Below are 20,378 nucleotides of genomic sequence, written 5' to 3' on the forward strand. Positions count from 1 at the left end.
ACTGCAAAAGTAAAAACGCCGAACATAATAACTTACAGATATTATATTTGTTAATGTGCCATTTGTTTAGTCTTTACAAACACCAGGGGTTGTGCTGGACCATGTACTAAGGCATAAGGCAATGTACATTACAATTCACAACTCTACTATGCAAGAGTTTGGAGCTTCAGATGTCATAAAGTCATATAATAGCACCAAGATCTGAGTTCACGTGTTATCAATCATAACCATGGCCCTGACAGACCTGGTTAGAACCCTCTTTCATGAATATGAAGGCTGTGAAGGTTCTCAAGGGAGCCTTGGCACACAAGGTATAATCATGTAGTCGTCAGGTTCAGCAGGTACAGAGTGAGGCTGTTGTTGAAGCCTCCAGTGGACCCAGACAGGCAGGTTTGGTTTCTACTGGGCTACAGGATGGTCTCCTTCAGTGAGGCATTGTCAGCTGCAGCAGAGGTGGGAGCATCTGCAGTCTCATCACGATCACCACTAGGGGGAGCTCTGCTCCCAAAAAATCCAGTCTGAAAGCGAAAAACAATCCATCTTTTTTTCAAACATATCTTTGTACAAATATAATTATAGAGACAACTGTGTGCTAAAAGCTATCAGGAAGGTGCCCTGACACTAGCTCATATTCTCACTATTCCTAGCCCTCTCTACAGCTAGGGTAAGGCGGATGCTGCACTCTCACCTTGTAGAGAACCCCAGAGACAATCAGCAATACCAACAGTGTACAGAAAACAGTGAGGGAGATGATGAGTGTGGTGGGCACTTGAGAAGGAGTGTCCAGGACTGACACGATCTAGAAAGGAGAGAGGACGTGTGGGTGAAAGAAACATAACTGTTTAATTACTAGAAGGACGCCAATCCACCGCTGAAAATGTGGAAGTGACATATTTAAATGAGGATATAATGGATATAAGTGATCATGATGAGGATAAAGCTATATAACATCATTGGAACACACAGAGAAGATTCCAGCATGACAGGTTAGACAGTAGGAATACAGAGCTCACTTACAGTCAGGCTCTGAAAGCTGTTGGCTGGGTACTGGGTGTAGATACTCTGGTCAAAAGACAATGTGCCCCAACTCACCACCACAACCTGCTCCTTTGAGCCCTGTGAAAACAGCACCACTGACAATGACCCCAAATCCCATTAATCTGTATCTGATCCTTTTAACAGTGGCCCATACAACACAGTGTGCTGCAAACAGTAGAGTGTTCCACATATGAAGATCATATTTTTATTATTCATACCTCAGCCTTTCGACTAATATTTCCAACAAATTTGAAGATGGTTGGCTGATTGCTGGTCAACATTTCTATGGTGCAGCCAATCAGATGACAAATGGCCCCACTGCAGTGCTGTGGAGGAATCAGACAGAAAGGGAACAATAATTATTGACTTATAACGACATGTGATTTAGAAACATGGTCGGAACACTTACAACATACAGGTTTTGCTGTAACTTCCTCGGTTTATTACCATAACAGTGTGTCCAAAAAGTGTAAGTATATGGGTAAAAACATTGCATGCTTTGATGCTTCTGCACGCCAACTAGATCGGGCTAGGCTGGACTACTTGCACCTCACGGCTACACGACTCCGCCGAATTCAACAGCTGCGACGATACGATAACTCTGTGAGGGTGTTTCATATCGTATTTGGTGTTTGGTGTCGTGTGGTCGGCGATACGGGAGCGTGTGTTGAAAACGATGACGTAGAGTTACTGGATAAAAGCGTCTACTAAATATGAAAGATTTTAATGTACATCAATATGATACAGTATGGTGTAAGGCATGGCTAACTACTATCTCAATGGCCACACTTGTACACGACTTAGAACGCATGGTCAATGAAGTGCAGCATTTTAGCTTCCTTTTTTTTGCATGATCAAATGTTTGTATTTGATATTCCATACATATGTTGGGGTGCAAGTAATGACAGTTGCAAAATAAATGTGGTGTTTTGGCAAACGTGGTAAACTGTACTCAGACTGTTTCCGAAACCTCTAGACAGAGGAAGTTACAGCAATTTATCTGCCAACATGCTAGCGATGATGCAAGTGGCCCTGTCATGTTTAGCCTAATGTATCTGTTGGAGTTCAGTCTCACCTGACAAAATGGAATGCTGTTGTCCTTTTTTGAGCAGACACCCTCTCTCACACACTTTCCTCTGCTGTATTTCTGCAGCAATCACACACACACACACAGAAATAAATCGTAAGTTAACCATAAGAAATAGAAGTGTAATCCTGGTACCGATACGACCTCCTGTACTGATCAAGGACAGAGTGTTGATGGGCTATTCTAAATGATGTTTAAGTGATGTTAGGAATGTCCTGTTTCTGAGCTGGACTCACTGTTTCTGGAAGAGACACATTCCACAGGTAACCAGAGTTCATTTCCACTGGAACTACAAATGTAACATTCACTGGTGCTGCAACATCTCCTATATTCTCCACCTCAGATGTGAAGTGAGAAAAAAACTATATGAACAGATATGACATGATTGATATACTGTACTGAGAAAACATACGGATGGATGAATTATACAGAAACTAATGTAGTATAATCAAAAGGCTGTGTTACCAGATATATGTGCTCCAGCATCTTGTGGTCTGGAAAACTGATGTATTGGGTGGAATCTCCACTGAAATATGACGATAGATAAATGTAAAATGATTTGTCAACAATACCAATTATTATAACAATAACTCAATATGTGCAGTCTGGTATTGAATAAAGAGCACGATAATAAAAAAAGTGCAGTCATATACTATGTGGTAGAGTTCAACCACTTGTACAACAATTACAGTTTGCCTGAGAAGTAACATGTATTCACCCACTCTTTCACAATGATATTGACAGGTAGCTTAACAGCTACAGAAGAGCTTGCAAAGTTATCCTGAAGGTTGTTCAATTCTTCATTATTGCTGAAGGACAAATGAATGAAAGAATTAAGGGTGTTAAAGTTCACAATTACTCAATATCAAGATATTGAAATTCTGAGTGTATGTCTCATCACTGCTTAACTGGAAAATGTCCGCCTGTGTACAGTAAATGTTGACTCACCTAATGACTGATACATTCACATCCAGTCTGTCAGTCAGAGACAGAAGGTCAGACAGTGTGAATGACATCAGTACGGCCACCTGAGGGAGGAGCACAGTTGGGACTGAGTTCACCCTAGAGAGCAGGACACTTTTTTAGTCAGATCTAATGATCAAATTACTGACGGATGGTCAGTATCAGTCATTATTGTTTGGCGACAGTTTAAATAGTTTCTCTTTCAGCTCTACAGAGTATCAACAAGGAGGAAGATACTCACCTGTGCCCCCTGTCTGAGGACTTGTGAGCTGAGCGGACACACTGTGTGTGTGAGATTTTCAGGTCCTGTGGTGTTGGACTCACAATAAACAACCTGGCCTGAGGACTAAAACATACCTTTATTATAACATGATGCATCCAAAAAAGAATACATTTATCAAATCAAGAGGGGAGGTTCTGACCTGTAGGGGAGGTTCTATGCCATTTAGCTGACGTTTTTATCCAAAGCGACTTACATTGCAATGAGTTCATACATTTCAGCAGGGATGGCTGGTATCAATGGGCTAGCAGGGCTAAGCCCCCCCTATCTTTTTCCAATAAATATGAGAAAGTTATTAAATTAAAGAAATATTAAAATATAATAATTGTTGAATAATATAATTCATATATAATAATTGTTAAACCTTAGAACTGATTGATTTTGGTGGAACCTAGAGCAGCAACAGCACCGAACAGTCACAAAAAACTCCTAGCATCATCTTCCAATCATTGTTGTCACATCGTGATTGACAGATGTGTTGGCGCCGCCTTGATTTCCCATTGTCGGTGTGTGTGCACTGCGTTTATATCACAAAATTGACATTTGATAAGTAAAGGTAAGCTAGCTAAGTAAGTAATCTAGCTAACTATGATTGGAAACAAAGTACTATCTAGTTAGAATTATAGAAGATCTAGTTGTGTTTTCCTGCTGGTATTGCTGCCTGGGTGTGAACAGACTTTGGGATCAACTACAACATCTCCATAGCCTACGCTACATTATAACTTTGCATCCTCTGAAAAATTATTGGAAATTAAGTAGTGTCCAAGTGAAGTGCTCTTATGACACGTAACTCCTCCTACTGACCCGGGTCGCTCCAGGTATGTTGTGTATAATAGAGAAGCGTTTCTGAAAATATGGTAATATGGAAAAAAAAGTTTCAGAATAAAAGTCTTAGCTCGTTTTATTGAAAAAGAAAGTGATCACACGTGTATGTCAGCAGATTTGTATATAAAGAACCTTTCGCTTGATATCACCAGTCCTAGCCATCATTTCAGAAGGTATAAATACTACACTGTGACTCGTAATGTTGCATGTATGTAATATTAATAAATAATAGGCACAAACTGATGTTGCAAAAGGTCAAAACTATAGCTGCATTTACTTCCCTGTGTTTAAATGAGTCCTCTTGCTCTTCTATATTTGACCTACTCCACATTTTCATAGCCTTATTGTAACATGTATTCTTACCAGTAGCAGCTAGTCAAAACCATATCATTTACTGCTTTTTATAAAGCGATCAAAGTAATATTGAGCAGAATTAAGTTCAGCCTACTGGTAGTCCCGGGTTCTCATGTGGCCCATTGTGAAAATGAATTGCCCACCCCTGGTATAGACCCTAGGCCTAATGGATTTATTAGCCCCCCCACTTAGTATCACCACCAGTCGCCACTGCATTTCAGTATATGGTCCTAGCGGGAATCAAACCCACAACCTAAGCGTTGTTAGCGCCATGCTCTACGAGCCACAGAGGAGACAGAGGTTCTGACCTGTTTGGCGCGTACAAAGGATATGGAGGAAGGATGGACCACTGTCAGCTGAGTTCCTGAGGCATCCTCCCCACTATTGGCTACTTCCACAGACAGCTCCACTGGAAAACCTGGGCTACGCACCACCTTTGGACTTGAGGGGGGAGAGAGAGAGGGTAAAAATAAAGCAGATTATACAAAAGCATCTTCATTAAAAACAGTACACATAGATTTAGAACATCTCTATGATTAAACATGCATAGTTTACCTGGTGAAGTTGACAGATGCTTGTAAATCAGAGACACACACATGGTCCTCACCACAAACCTTCTCCAGCAGTATCTAAAACGCACAACCACCCATATCATTTATCACAAACATCAGTCAAAGTCAAAGCGAAAAAACAACAACACACAGAACTAACAGAACTAACACACACATATAGAACTGACCATATGGGTGAAGGAGGTGGGGCTGTCTGGACTCAGGACTGACTTCAGCCCACCTGTTCCAGGGATCTCCAGCCCTTCAACAGACAGCTGGCCAGACAGTGGCACGGCATGGTAGTCTGATATACATGTCTGGGATAAAGACAGGCACATCATGTCAATACAGTTGTTCAGTGGAGTGAATGTAAATATCTTTAAACACATACATGTATGCAATATCCACACACAAACAAAGTAAGACTAGCATGTAACTGAGCACTACCATGCACTGAGACAGGCTTAAGCGCACACTGACCGGGATGCTGATGGAGATGTTGTGGCAGACAGTACCAGTGACAGTCTCAGCCCAGTGGGAGGATTCTGAGCTGGGGTAGAACAGCAAGCGAGCTGGCATCTGGGAATCCAGCTTCAGAGACATGGACACTGACGCTTGGAGAGAAGCTATGGCAAAACCCCATACCAGTTGTGTGATGAGATGAATCAAAATCACATCACATTGAAGTTAAACAAAATACAAAATTACAACTCAGTATACAGGCTGTATGAATAGTGCTTCAGGAAGACTCCTCACCTTGTATGTTTCCCATGTGAGTCCTTTGGACTGTGACACACAGAATGACTGTCGACACAGGGGTGTTGAGAAGAAAGGGCCCTGCACAGTGGAAGACGTCCTGGAGAATGATGGGAGGGTCCAGAGTGACAGACACGAGCACATGCATCACTGGCTGGGATCTGAGGTAGATAGAAGGACAGGTCAATCAGGAAACACCTCTTACGCACTTCCTCAATTCCTTCTCCATTGTGTTTTCCGGTACCCGTGCATCATCACCGTGTCATATCAGGACTTCCAAATTGGTGAGAAATGTTGAGAAATAGATTGGAAACGTTGGAATACCTTCAGTTTATATTATTTATATTATACAAATTCTATGGATGGTGTATTTCAATGTCTTAAATGGCTGCCATTTTCCTAGTATGTCTCGAATAAGGAACATTTATCCACTCACCTCAGTATAACAGCACTCCCCTTAGCTCCCACCACCAGGTCAGCCAGTCCGTCTAAGCTCAGGTCCCCAGAAGAATGCACCGATACCCCAAAGTGTTGCAGTCCACTGCCTCCGTTCACCCTTTGGACTCTCTGCCAGGACAGAATAAACATCAGCTCAGCTCAGACCAATGGAACGAGCTACAATTGTTACAACATGGAAAGATTATTTAGTTATTTCATGTGAAGACAAAGGGATACTGACCTGACTGTATTTGGTTTGGATGCCCCCTGTGCGTCCCAGAAAGATATATACACTTCCCTGTCCTTGATTCTCCAATGGGGCTCCTACAGCTAATTCAGGCACTCCGTCCCCATTCAGGTCAGGGCACGGGGACAGAGATGCCCCAAACCGACCATTGTCATTCCCATGGGCTCCATGCAGAGAGAGAGAGCAATTGGATACCTAAGAGTTAGACACATTTTGATCAAACTTTTTCTCAAACTATAATCTAATAACCTGTTTTTATAATGAAACAAATGACGAGGAACTGGAATCTAAAAAGCATTTCACACAGGATGCAGCTACAGAAACAGCAAAACGAAAGTTTCACATGTGGTAAGCAGTTCCTGTTTGACTGATACATATCTGACCTCTGGTGTGTTTGTTACTATACTATATAAATATATCACAGTTTGGGTCATTATTACGATTTGAGTTCAGGCAGCTTGAATTGAAATTCAACCTACTGTACTGTATTGATATTTTCTATTTTCTATGAGGATATTTCCATTAATCAATTGGATTTCAGTTCATCTTAAAATTGAATTCAGTATTATGTGGCTACTCTTACCCCAGTCTCCAGAATGCAGACGCGGACCTCCCCCCCGACCCCCTGTGCATGGTACAATGGTGCCCCAATCAACAGCAGCCCAGCATGGCCCTCCCCAGAAACATTCAACACACACAGCTCAGCTCCAAAATAGGAGCCCAACTTAGGAGAGAGAAAGGGAAGGAAAAGGTGCAAGATAAATGCTACTGTAAGTCTAATCTAGAACAATGCATTATTATCTCTCATACCTCTAATCTGTGGTAGTTTAGTTTCATTTAGTTTTTAGTTTCATGGACAGTCCCCATTAATTAACTGTGCCGTAAATGGAGCAGCTTTAGCCTACATGGCTAATTTCCAGCTGTTGTCATTATGCACCCTAAAATACACAAGTTAAAAGAAAAAAAATACATGACATTTACAATTAAATCAAGCATAAGCAAAATGAAGAAAGACATACAAACATATTGGTAGAGAGGGAAGTAACTAATGCAATGGCAAAAAATTACAAATCATGGTAAGACATAGTTGTGGTGAAGGGGGTGATTGGAGATTGCTAGTCATTGATGGCATTACCAATGGAGAGAAAACAATCTAGTGTATGCTCTATAATGCTTCCCAGTTGCTATCAGTCTCTGCTTTACAGATTCTCTTTCTTACCTGAGAGCCATGAATCCTATGAGTGACTGCCCACGCTCCGTGGAGGGGGTCCTTCTGGAAGGCTAGGACTAGCCCTGTGTGGTTATACCTGGGTGCCCCAGCAAAATACAAACTGCCATTCTCCATTTCTGCTACTGCCACTGAGTAACCTATACATGGGAACAATATACAGAAACATTCTCCATGAGATATTCACAAACCACCTAGAAGTAAATCTGAACTGAACATAACACAGAAGTAACCTGGATATACAGAGCAGTTTCATAAATACTATCAATAAGCCACATACCGTATGTGAACTATAGATGGTGAGTTAAGTGTGAGAAGAGTGCATTGCCACAAATACATAACCAGACTTAATACAACCTCTTACCACAAACACCATAGGTGTGTGAAGACAGGAAGGAGAAGCATGTAGTGGAAAAACACATTCACTACAAGTATTTAACCACCATACACCCACCATATACCCATACACCCACCATATACCCATACACCCACCATATACCCAAACACCCACCATATACCCATACACCCACCATATACCCAAACACCCACCATATACCCATACACCCACCATATACCCATACACCCACCATATACCCAAACACCCACCATATACCCAAACACCCACCATATACCCATACACCCACCATATACCCATACACCCACCATATACCCATACACCCACCATATACCCATACACAAACTTCCTTTCCTTACATAATGGTACCAGCTCGAAATCCTACAGTGTTATCAAAAGATACTTTGCTCTTGCTCAGCTCTGTCCTTTATTGTCCCTGTGCTGTGTTAACCAGGAGCCTTTAAAATGTAAATATATTAATCACTCTCACCCAGATAGGAGTCCTCCATGTCTCTTTCCAGTGCAGAGGCATTGATGAAGGTGGCATTTGCCCCCCAGGCTGTCTCTTCAATACCCCCTGACCATGAGTATGCCCCCACCGCCCCAAACAAAGACACTTCCTTCAGAGAAGAGAGTAGAAAGAAAAGTGTTTCTTTCTTTTCTTGGGCAAATCTTTGAAGACTTCCAATGCTGGAAAACCCATTCTGACCCTTCGTGTTTTACCAGAATTTATTAAATTATCAATGCATTGTCTGAAAGTGAAATACATTGAATCGAGATTTTTTTTGACCCACTGATCTACAAAGCTTACTGGACATTTTAAACACAAAAGAGGAATATTGGAAATGTCTGAAATAATTACCAAGCAAGCTAACATTAACTGCATAGAAATGTTTAACCATGTATAACTCACACCCAGCAAAGATGTTCTAGCAAAGACATTAAATACATCAAATATATTTTTCATTTACACAGTAGTGTTTATTATTTAAAAACAATTTCTAATAATTTCCCAAGATTTCCAAAATGACCAGTAAATGACCATGGTTTGGGTAATTTGTTAACCTTAATTCTCAGTTTGAACTCTGCAGATCATGTTAAAAAAAAGAGGAAGCATTACATTTATTAAACATAAGATCTTGCATTCCAAACAAGTAGCTGTCACTAACCCCAGAGAGAGTCACACTGAAGCCACCCTGAGAAAGTTCCTTCTCAAAAGAACTGGAGTTGGAGTTAGTACCTGAGAAGAGAGCATGCAAATGAGACCATAATCAAGAATTCTCTGAATATATCTGAAAAGACACAAAGTTCCATTGCAGATTTATGATTGACACTTCTCCACTATCCCCACTGATAGTGTTATTTTATCTCATTTATTGGGCAGCAGTGTTTCCTGTTTGGAAGATTTGAGGAGACAGATATTGAGACGAAACCTTGCTAGGGGGTTCAGGGAGACTTAACATGAGCATTTATAAACACATACAGTAATCAATCATGTATACTCTTTTTTAATAAAGGGCACCATCATGTAAAGTGTTGATCGGTTTGTTTACCTTCAATGTTAAAGATCTTCTCCCTGAGCTGATTCTGAATTGAGTTCAGAGCCTCAAAATTGCTTATTTCAAATACGACCTCTGGAGAAGATGCAATTTGGACAAGCTCCTGAAAAGAGACTTCCTTTCCGACCTAGGAGTGAGAGAGAGAGAGAGAGAGAGAGAGAGAGAGAGAGAGAGAGAGAGAGAGAGAGAGAGAGAGAGAGAGAGAGAGAGAGAGACAGAGAGCTCTTAATTATTTGAGAGCACACTGTCTGTCAATCACTGAACACTACCATGTTGGTAGCAGTAGAGTAGCAGAGACAAATCCAAGTATCTACAATAGATATCATTAGATGATCTCACCCCAATGGCAAATCTGGTGACACCCATACGTTCAGCTAATGGTATCACAGTGTCAAAGGTGTCTTTGAGGTCGTTGGATTTGCCGTCTGTTATCACAACCAACATTTTCCTTGAATTCTTTCTCATCCCTCTGTCTTCTCTCATCATCTGCTCACTGACATCATGAACAGAGTTAGAGTTAGAGTTAGGGAGACGTCCTCCAGGCTCATGATCAGGGCCTATTCATAAAACATCTCCTGGCCATGGACTCTTGTAATCTAAAAGGCAAAAGTGATCCTAGTTCAGCACCCCTCATCTGAGACACTTGATGAATATAGGCCCAGGTTTGTATCTACAGTGGTGTAGGGAATGAGGAAGATGACTCACAGCACAAAGCGAATAGCTGAGGGAGTGTGTGTTTCACCCTGGTCATGGTCTACAGAGCTCATCAGGTTGTCTGCATTTGGATTTACTGCAAAGTTTTCAAAGTGGAAGACTGTGTGTGAGCCAGTGGAATACTGAGCCACTGCCACCTGTCAGGAGTGAGAGAAGAATGGGCACAATATGAATGAAATGCTCGGGTCTCAACCTGTGGCATGTGCTATTGGCGAAACAGACATTCCGCTACTCACCTGTGCACGGGGGGGCGTGAACATTCTGATGATGTTTTTAATGAAATCGATCATGGTTTCAAAGTCCCTTTGTATAATACTTTGAGAGCTGTCAAACAGAATGACTGCATCCAGGCCAAAGTCACTGCACTCTACAGCACAGAACCAAAAAGAGAAATAAAACACTATGACACATTGACCGCTGCAATGCTCTCACACATGCTAGATTCTGTTGCCAAATGCAAATACTTTTTTTGGTTTTAAAAAGTAAGAGTTTATTGTTTGTTAATGAACTGAATGCAGTTAATGTATAGTTACAATTACTATCCTCAACAGAGCTCACACAAAAACAGAAATCCCATCAATTAAATCCTAATACCTTGAAAGGCAGGCTTCAGTCGTTGTAGGACTGCCAGCTCTGTCCCCAGCTCAACACAAAGTCCATTGAGGTAGTTTAAAGAATCACAGCCATGGGATAGATGTGGTCCACATACCTAGTCCAGGAACGGAGAGAGACACAGAATATTTTGTGAGACACAGCAGTGTCAAACTCAAGACTATGATTGTGAAATTCACACAATACCATACATTTGTCATGTCGTTCATCTAGAAATACCCACGGTTTGGGTATTTTGAGTGTGTATCTATATCTAAACACAACTAAGCTGTGATTATTCAACAGAGGGATCATGGTGGAAACAGCTGATGTGGCGCACAAGGGATGTGCTGATCATACTGCCAGGTCATACTGTATCTGTGATAGATGGCACATGTTAAAGCAGCATGGGATGTTTGTGAGGAGCATGTTCTTGATTCTGATAGCAAAGGGGAAGGAAAAATGACAGGAAAAGATCTCCTCCATACACAAGGTGCTTTCCCTTTTCAAGTCCATCATGAAGATGTCATGAGAAACTGACAGAGCACAAATGAGGTATCCCGACCCTACAAATAATGGATAACAAAATAACCCGTCTCAAAGAAGCACTGATGTCATGGGAGGGCAGTAGGGGATTCCTTGGTTAGGAAGTCACTTCTCCAGAAATTTGTCACTTACGCATTTTCACGTAAAAGTGGTTGTCATTTTCATTACAACATCATTATCTGAAGTGGGAGATGTCACATGAAAAACAGGACAAATAAATTAAAGTTATAAACTTTGACTTAACATTTGGAAGTGACATGCCTGTAAGCCAGTCTTTTTATGAGACCAAAAATAAAAAGGTAGAAAGCATATGCATACAGACCTCTAAAACTAAATAAAAAGCTTAAAAGATGTCTGAATATTTGCAACTCACCATTGCTCTGTCAGCATTACAAGCTAGTGACAATCCAAATGCAATGTCTGGATCCACTAAAAAATAAAAGAATTTGCAATTAAGATTCAATGAACAAAACCTTCAGCCCTTATGAATTCAGAAGAATGTCATAAGCATGCTTGAGAAATATGACTTGAAATAAAGAAGATGTGAACACACACAGAAGTGTGACTAGTGAAGCAATTCAATTTGTTGAAAGGGCATATGAAAAGAGGAAATATGTTGCTGTGTAACTGAAGTTATCACAAATAAAACCTTTTCAACAGAAAACCTGCACTCAGTGTTTATTGTTCTCTTTGTTTTTTCAGGGTAGTGAGTACAACAACTTACCTGGCACGTGTCTGGCTTCACAGTGCTTACTGTGGTAGGAGCAGTTATACACCATCCCTGTCCCATTAGCTTGGAGGGGAGCAGTGACCAATATACTACAGAGAGAGGCCCAGTGAAGGAGAGACATAATTAGAGATGGAGAGAATCGACTTATTTTATTATTTATTATTATTATTATTTATTATTCTAACAAACTAAACTACATTTAATCTGAACCTGACAGCATTAAGATTTTGAGCTTGTTTTGATTGAAATGAAAAACGAAAATAACAAATTACCAAAAGTTCTAACACTGAATAAGAATCATCAGAGGATATGCCACATTGTTTCGACAGTACTGTTGGTCATGAGAAAACTATGTGGGAGATTCATACCCGTGGGGAAGTGACAATATCACCAGTTCCTCTGGCCTTCCTCTTTTAGTCAGCCCACAAGATATTGGGAGAAGGTTAACTGTACTGAAAAAATGTGTATCAAGATCGTTCTCTGAACTCATACTCAACCCAAAACTAATTTGGCGTGGGCATACTTGTATGACACCTGAACTTAATGTGATGACAGATGAGTAACTTACCTTCCTCCCTGTGCTGGTCCAAACTGACACACACGATGGCCAAAATGTGATCTTGCCTCAGTGGAAGCGAATATTGTGGGATGGCGAATGTCTATGTTGAAGCCCATGGTCAACTGTGCGACTGTAACAAAAAAAGTTGATATCTATCATTTCCATATGTATCAGACAAAATACATTTAAAAATATTGTTGTATAGGCTATATCATGCAAGAAATGTGAGATTCTTCAACAGAACAAACATCTACCACAAATCATGTTACAACCAACTAAAAAGTCAATAGGACAACCCGACCCGACCATACCAGACTTTGGTGCCTATTGCCCCTCTAAATGTAGCATCCAATTGTAGTTCTTATAACAAACAAACAACTTAGTTAAGTCAGCGATTTGCTGATACCCCAAAACAAAAAGCTATGTATAACATAAACAAGATATTTGGTCATCAGAGTAATCTCTGATGAGAAGCCATAGGGCGAAACTTGAGATCCACGCGTAACTCTCACTTTAGATACATTTCGCATTTAAGTCAATGAGAGATAAGTGCCGAACATTGCGCGGATCCCAAATGAGGATTCCGGCCATATGCCTAATTCAATTCACCGTAACAATGGTTAAATAAGCTTACTTACATTGCAAAAGTCCCATTAAACATCGTAACTCGAACACTTTCAGTTGGTGGTCCATAATGCACTCGCCTATTATTTTGAAATGGAAATGGCGATTAGCTACATATATAATAGCCTTCAAAGAAGTTGAAAAATATCGGCACCAAGTCGTAACATTTGTGTTGATTCAGGGAAGGAGACAAGTCGATGATTATCCTGCCGTGGGTCGCCTGACAACTGCTGGAGACGTGCGCTTTTACGCACACTGTCCCGAGGGAAGTCGAAAGTAAGCAATTGTGGCGGTGGTGCTATGGCAGCTAGAGTTCACGTCTCACCATGAATAGAGCTAGAATAGGGGAGGGTGGAGTAAGATGAGGCAATTTTTAATTATGTTGTCTTATAGGCTAGGAAAAACGAGACATCTATTTCAGGATGTCTCCTTCCAGCAAGCACCGACGGACCTGGACCGGACCAGCTCAATAACGGTCAGCCCAAATAGTATTTGGCCCAGAATATCCCCCTATTTCAACTAACATACATTTTAGAGAAAAACACTTTGCCACTGAAATAACTAATAAAAAAAATTCGGACCAGCACTTAACATCAGATTATTTGAGTTGATTTATAAGCTGTTTGAAAATGCAGTAAAATCAAACTCCTTTTGATCATTTGTTCAGCTTGAAAGAGAGCAGCATGAACAATAGCGGCCAAATCAAGTCATATCATGACTAGTCCGATCTGGCCCAGTAGCCTATATCACCCTATTTCAACTAACAAAAATTCTTAGTGAAAAATACCTTGCCACTGAAATCCCTACAAGGATAACTAAATCTTGTAATCAAGTTCAAAATAACGTATTTTACTACCAGTAGGCTACTTATTGTGTAACATCAGAAACAACATTTGCCCTGATTTACAAGCTGTTTGAAAATGCAGTGCCATCATCAAATAACCCCCCACTCTTTACAGTGAGAAGCTGTGTACTGACGCACAATGATAGCCAGGGGCGGACATGGAATCAAAAAACAGCCCTGGCATTTGCGACACAACAGCCCTATTTCCAAACCCAACACGCAACACGGATTGTTAACATATAAAGCTTGAGATAATCAGACTGACTAGAATCCAATGTAGACATTTGGAACACATAACACACGCAACTGACACACACTACAATCGCTGAAGAATTCAGAGTGCCGACAACAATCCACAGTGACTGACTTAACCTGAACTGTGGCATCTATCTTAGCCAAAAGGACCTTGAGGCCCAGTTAAGCCTAATAGCTTACGTTAATATAGACTCGGTGTAGCTAAATGAAGCTGCTCTGACACGGAATACAATAACGTTAGCAAAAAAAAGCTACAGTTACATGAACCATCACATGTAGGCCTATGAGCCTAAACAATACACCAGCCACAGTGCATATTACATTTGAATCGTTGGCCTCCTCTGCCCACCCATTTTCAGTGATTTGGCCAATCACATTATGTATAAAATCATTATCATTAATTCTAAGACATGTGGTGATTAACCGGTTTGCGTCCTAGAAAGGCGATGTGAGCTTCTCTTCAAATAAGGTAGGCCCAAGCAACAATTGAGTTGTTGGCAGATATTACAATTGGACCACGTTTGGTAGTGCATATGCAGGGTTTTTCCTGCATAGAGAATTATGAGGCGGCCGCCTCCGACAAAACTGCAATTGCGGCACTGCGCCGACGTGGTGGCGGGGGCGCTGTTTCGCAAATAAGTTAGCTTTCGTTTTCGCTAGCGAAATAGCTGATAGTTGATGTTGACTGCTCAAGGACAAGGAGAATACATATTTGAAAGTACAGAATGCCTGAGAGCCTTATATTGCATTATATTACATTATATTTTGATTGGTCATCTGGTGCCTGAATATTCTGTTTTCCTTTTAGGTGGACCTTTTCTGATATTGTTGGCTTAGGCTATGATAGAGCGTCTCTTCTATCATGTAGCCAATAATTTCATCATTCTTGCATTGTGTTTTTGTTAAAAATGGCATGGGATAATGTGTACTGAGAAAAGTATGTATGTGTGTGTGTGTGTGTGTGTGTGTGTGTGTGTGTGTGTGTGTGTGTGTGTGTGTGAGAGAGAGAGAGAAACAAAGAGAGAGCGCCTTTGGCATCAGAAGGTTTTTGTAGGTAGCCTACTTCTCTAAAGAGCATTATTACTGTAACTTAGTTGGCACTGTATCTCGGATGTGATGCTGCTGTTGCTGCAGTGTGAACTATTGATGGGTATAGGCCCTAGACCTAATGGATTTATTAGCCCCCCCCACTCAGTATCACCACCAGCCGACACTGATTATAATTGTTTTTCATTATTTGGGGGGGGGGGGGGGGGGTAAAAAAAATGGAGCTCCTGAGACCAGACAAAATTCAGACGGATGACGTCATAATCACAACAGTCGAGATGACATAATAACGTCACAATCAAATGTGGGTTTATAAAAGACGATCGAGCCAGTTTGATGTCAGTATCAGGATCAACACGCTATCACAAGGTAAGCGCCTGTGGACGGGGGGCGTCCTAACGATTCCCACTGTAGTTGGGTCAGACCACGCCCACACCACGCCCACGCCACGCCAACTTCTGGAATATGTAGGGGTGTTCTCTGTATCTTGTTCTTCACGTAACACGGGGTGCACAATTAGATATAGGTTACCCATCTATGTATGCAACTCGGCGGCGCTGAGTGTGCCGCGGGCCAACGGTCAATGTTCGCCGCGGGCACGGCCGCAAGCGGCCGGGCGCGGCTCTCATTGCCCTGTGGGCCCTGGAACGCGCGCCTATTCTTAGTGTCAGTGATTGTGTTTGTGTTTGAGGGAAAAAAAGAAGAAAAAACCCCCCTACATATTCAAGAAGTTGGCGTGGTCTGACCCAACTACGGTGGGAATAGTTAGGACGCGGACGGCGTCGGGGGTCTGGATGTGGCTGCGCGGGTGTGTGTGTGTGCGCGCGCTGAGTGTCAAAGTCTAACTCGTTTATTGTTTGAAAGTGATCAAAAGTGTATGCCAACAGAGAATCTTATATAAAGAACCTTTTGCTTTACAACCCGACGTCCTAGACATATTTTTTGAAGGTAGAAATACGAAAAGGAGAATGGCTTTTTGGCACGCTGCACCTGCAAGTGATGCTTCAATCACAATGTCACAGCGCAATATCGACGTCAGTCACTTTTGAAGTTCAAACAGCCTCACAGTCATCCATGAACTCATAGGGGACAAGTCATTCTAGAATAATAATAATATATACATATAAAATACGTCATTTCACATTCTCTTCCTTGTTCAGTTGTTTGTAGAAAGTTATAGAAATGCCAAATAAGAAGAAGAACCAGGGAGATGACTTCAATTTCGAGTCTGCTTGGCAGCTTGAAACTGAATTGCACGATGACGACATCGCCCAGGGAGCGGCCCCACAGGCCCACAGAGCAGCCAGCCCGGAGGACCAACCCAGAGGTGTGTGTGTGTGTGTGTGTGTGTGTGTGTGTGTGCTGAGTAGAGATCAACGTGGGTCTTGTGTGTAAATTACCGGAGAGTCTTGAATTACAGATTTGCGCTTTAAAAATGTGCCTTGACAAGTAAAAGTCCATGGGCTTGACGGCCCGCCTGTATTCTGTAAATTTATTTTATTTATCTATTTTGTGTTGGAAGTAGCCTACTAGACATAATGCAAGAAACAGATCAGTATTCTTGCTAAAATTGATTTATTAATGTACTATGTTATAAGAATGTTCATGCATACATTCTTATACATACGTTCATGCATACATTCTCTTCCTTCCGTTTTTTATATTGTAGCCATTGTAGAGGAGTGCAGGTTCCTGTTGGAGTACAAGGCCTTCCTGGAGACCTACACTGCAGAGGACAAGAGTCTGCAGAGTGAGGCCCTGGAGGACAAGGAGGCAGCGGAGGAGGCTCTGGTCCTTTGCAGGGAGGAGGTGAAAGAAGGCAGACTGAGAGAGAGCGACCTCCAACAAACTGAATTGCACGATGACGACATCGCCCAGGGAGCGGCCCCACAGGCCCACAGAGCAGCCAGCCCGGAGGACCAACCCAGAGGTGTGTGTGTGTGTGTGTGTGTGTGTGTGATCTCTTTACCGGAGAGTCTTGAATTACAGATTTGCGCTTTAAAAATGTGCCTTGACAAGTAAAAGTCTATGGGCTTGACGGCCCGCCTGTATTCTGTAAATGTATTTTATTTATCTATTTTGTGTTGGAAGTAGCCTACTAGACATAATGCAAGAAACAGATCAGTATTCTTGCTAAAATTGATTTATTAATGTACTATGTTATAAGAATGTTCATGCATACATTCTTATACATACGTTCATGCATACATTCTCTTCCTTCCGTTTTTTATATTGTAGCCATTGTAGAGAAGTGCAGGTTCCTGTTGGAGTACAAGGCCTTCCTGGAGACCGTCACTGCAGAGGACAAGAGTCTGCAGAGTGAGGCCCTGGAGGACAAGGAGGCAGCGGAGGAGGCTCTGGTCCTTTGCAGGGAGGAGGTGAAAGAAGGCAGACTCACCTATATGAACCCATTGGTGAAAAAAGCTATTGGTAAGATTCCCTAACTATAATAAGGAGAAACAATAAAAGACACAACCATGACAAAACACAGACAAACAGGAGACAAACATTGCCAATTGAAAACATTGAAAACATCACAACCATAACAAGGCCAAAATGGATAACAGAATAAGGGAAGGCGGATCTACATACCACAATATACATACTACACTTAACAATAAACTTAATACAGCTGAAAATAATATTAGGTGTAAATGGATTAATAGAATTGTTGTAACTTTATCGGTTACATGATTAACTTTATAGGTTACATGATTGACTTTATAGGTTAAATGATTAACTTTATCGGTTACATGATTAACTTTGTAGGTTACATGATTAACTTTATAGGTTACATTATTGACTAATATGTTACATGATTGAAAATCAGCCCCCCAGGTCCAGAGAGCAGACCCCGAGAAGGAGAAGTCTCGTACGGACCCGATGTGTCCATGGACCATGGTCTCTGCGTTTGAGGCTGAGAAGGCCAGAGGTGTGTTTGTGTGTGTGTGTGTGTGTGTGTGTGTGTGTGTGCGCTGAGTAGAGATCAATGTGGGTCTTGTGTGTAAATTACCAGAGAGTCTTGAATTACAGATTTTCGTTTAAAACATTTGCCTTGACAAGTAAAAGTCTATGGGCTTGACGGCCCGCCTGTATTAATAGATTGTTGTAACGTTATAGGTCCCAGAAGGCCTTGCGGCAAGACGTCATAGAAGTTGACAGTTTAGTTTGTTGTTTTTGAGAAATGCAAATTGTAACGTCCAGAATTAAAGTGAATATCCAGTGTAGGCCAACAAATGTTTTTATATAAAGAAGCTTTCGCTTTATAACCCGACGTTCTAGCCATCATACGGCTTTTTGGCCGTATCCTTGTAGTAATTTCACATTAAGTAATTTCACATTCTCTTCCTTCCGTTTTTTATATTGTAGCCATTGTAGAGAAGTGCAGGTTCCTGTTGGAGTACAAGGCCCTCCTGGTCACTGCAGAGGACAAGAGTCTGCAGAGTGAGGCCCTGGAGGACAAGGAGGCAGCGGAGGAGGAGAAGTGGATGGCCCTGTTGGAGTACCAGGCCCTCCTGGAGACCGTCACTGCAGAGGACAAGAGTCTGCAGAGTGAGGCCCTGGAGGACAAGGAGGCAGCGGAGGAGGCTCTGGTCCTTTGCAGGGAGGAGGTGAAAGAAGGCAGACTGAGAGAGAGCGACCTCCAAGAAAGACTCCACGTTATGGAGCAGGAGAAGAGGAGCCTCGTCTGTGACAACTCCGACCTGGAGAAGGAGAGGAGCCAGGCCCTCGCTGCCCAGCGAGAGACTGAGGGGAGCCTGGCCGGGGTCAAGGCGACCCTCCTGGAGACCGCCAACGCCACCAGGGAGGCAGAGGACCACATCAAGGCCCTGCAGAAAGAGGCCCTGGAGGACAAGCTGGCGGCAGCTGAGAAGGCTCAGGTGCTTGACAGGGAGGTGGAGGAAAGCAGACAGAGAGAGAGAGACCTCAAAAGAAAAGTCCATGTTATGGAGCAGGAGAAGAGGAGTCTTGTCTGTGACAACTCCGACCTGGAGAAGGAGAGGAGCCAGGCCCTCGCTGCCCAGCGAGAGACTGAGGGGAGCCTGGCCGGGGTCAAGGCGACCCTCCTGGAGACCGCCAACGCCACCAGGGAGGCAGAGGACCACATCAAGGCCCTGCAGAAAGAGGCCCTGGAGGACAAGCTGGCGGCAGCTGAGAAGGCTCAGGTGCTTGACAGGGAGTTGGAGGAAAGCAGACAGAGAGAGAGAGACCTCAAAAGAAAAGTCCATGTTATGGAGCAGGAGAAGAGGAGTCTTGTCTGTGACAAGAAGAAGAAAGGGAAATTCAGGAAATTCTGTTCAATGGTGAAGCGCAAGGTAAAACAGAAATATACAGTGAATTTATAAGAGAGCCACATTCCACATAATTTCACATTAAGGAAATGTAATGTAAAGGTAAAGTCTTACCAGTTTATCGTAAAACAACAGACAAGCTATGCATTGTTGTTGTATGAATACTGGGGTTTTAAGAGATATGTTCTGTCATTGATTCTTCTTCTGTAACAACTGATATAGTGCAAGAGGACCAACCAGGCTCGTGTCCAGCCTCCAGCCCCAGGACAGGAGGACATCAATGATGGTGTCCAGCCTCCAGCTGAAGGACAGAAGGACATCAAGGTAGGAATCCAGCCTCCAGCCCCAGGACAGGAGGGCATCGAGGTTGCCCACGACGATGGACACAGCAGAGGTAAGTCAACATGTAGAACACATAGACCAAGGACATACTAACCAAACTAATGAAGTATTCTATTCTGTAGCTAAGGCCTGGTGAAGCTCATATGAACTCTC

General features: G+C 42.2%; 1 protein-coding gene across 1 annotated transcript; it reads right to left on the minus strand.

Annotated features, from left to right (window-relative positions):
* Positions 1-394: 394 nt before the first annotated feature.
* Positions 395-12,937, minus strand: LOC308155703 (integrin alpha-X-like; the record flags this gene model as incomplete). The annotated part of the gene is made up of 29 exons (XM_080529077.1): positions 395-518; positions 689-799; positions 1,018-1,116; positions 1,257-1,364; positions 2,114-2,185; positions 2,362-2,463; positions 2,591-2,651; positions 2,848-2,934; positions 3,074-3,153; positions 3,330-3,434; positions 4,856-4,988; positions 5,103-5,176; positions 5,287-5,415; positions 5,579-5,724; positions 5,855-6,015; positions 6,291-6,421; positions 6,534-6,734; positions 7,123-7,263; positions 7,759-7,907; positions 8,613-8,738; positions 9,288-9,362; positions 9,676-9,808; positions 10,021-10,174; positions 10,387-10,532; positions 10,632-10,762; positions 10,990-11,104; positions 11,906-11,961; positions 12,257-12,351; positions 12,831-12,937. 29 exons carry the CDS (start codon positions 12,935-12,937, stop codon positions 408-410), a joined length of 3,339 nt encoding a protein of 1,112 aa, XP_080385203.1. The 3' UTR covers positions 395-407.
* Between the last annotated feature and the right edge of the window lie 7,441 nt (positions 12,938-20,378).

This window comes from Nansenia antarctica (genome assembly GCF_963989245.1).
Source record: "Nansenia antarctica genome assembly, chromosome: 4".
Lineage (NCBI taxonomy): Eukaryota > Metazoa > Chordata > Actinopteri > Argentiniformes > Microstomatidae > Nansenia > Nansenia antarctica.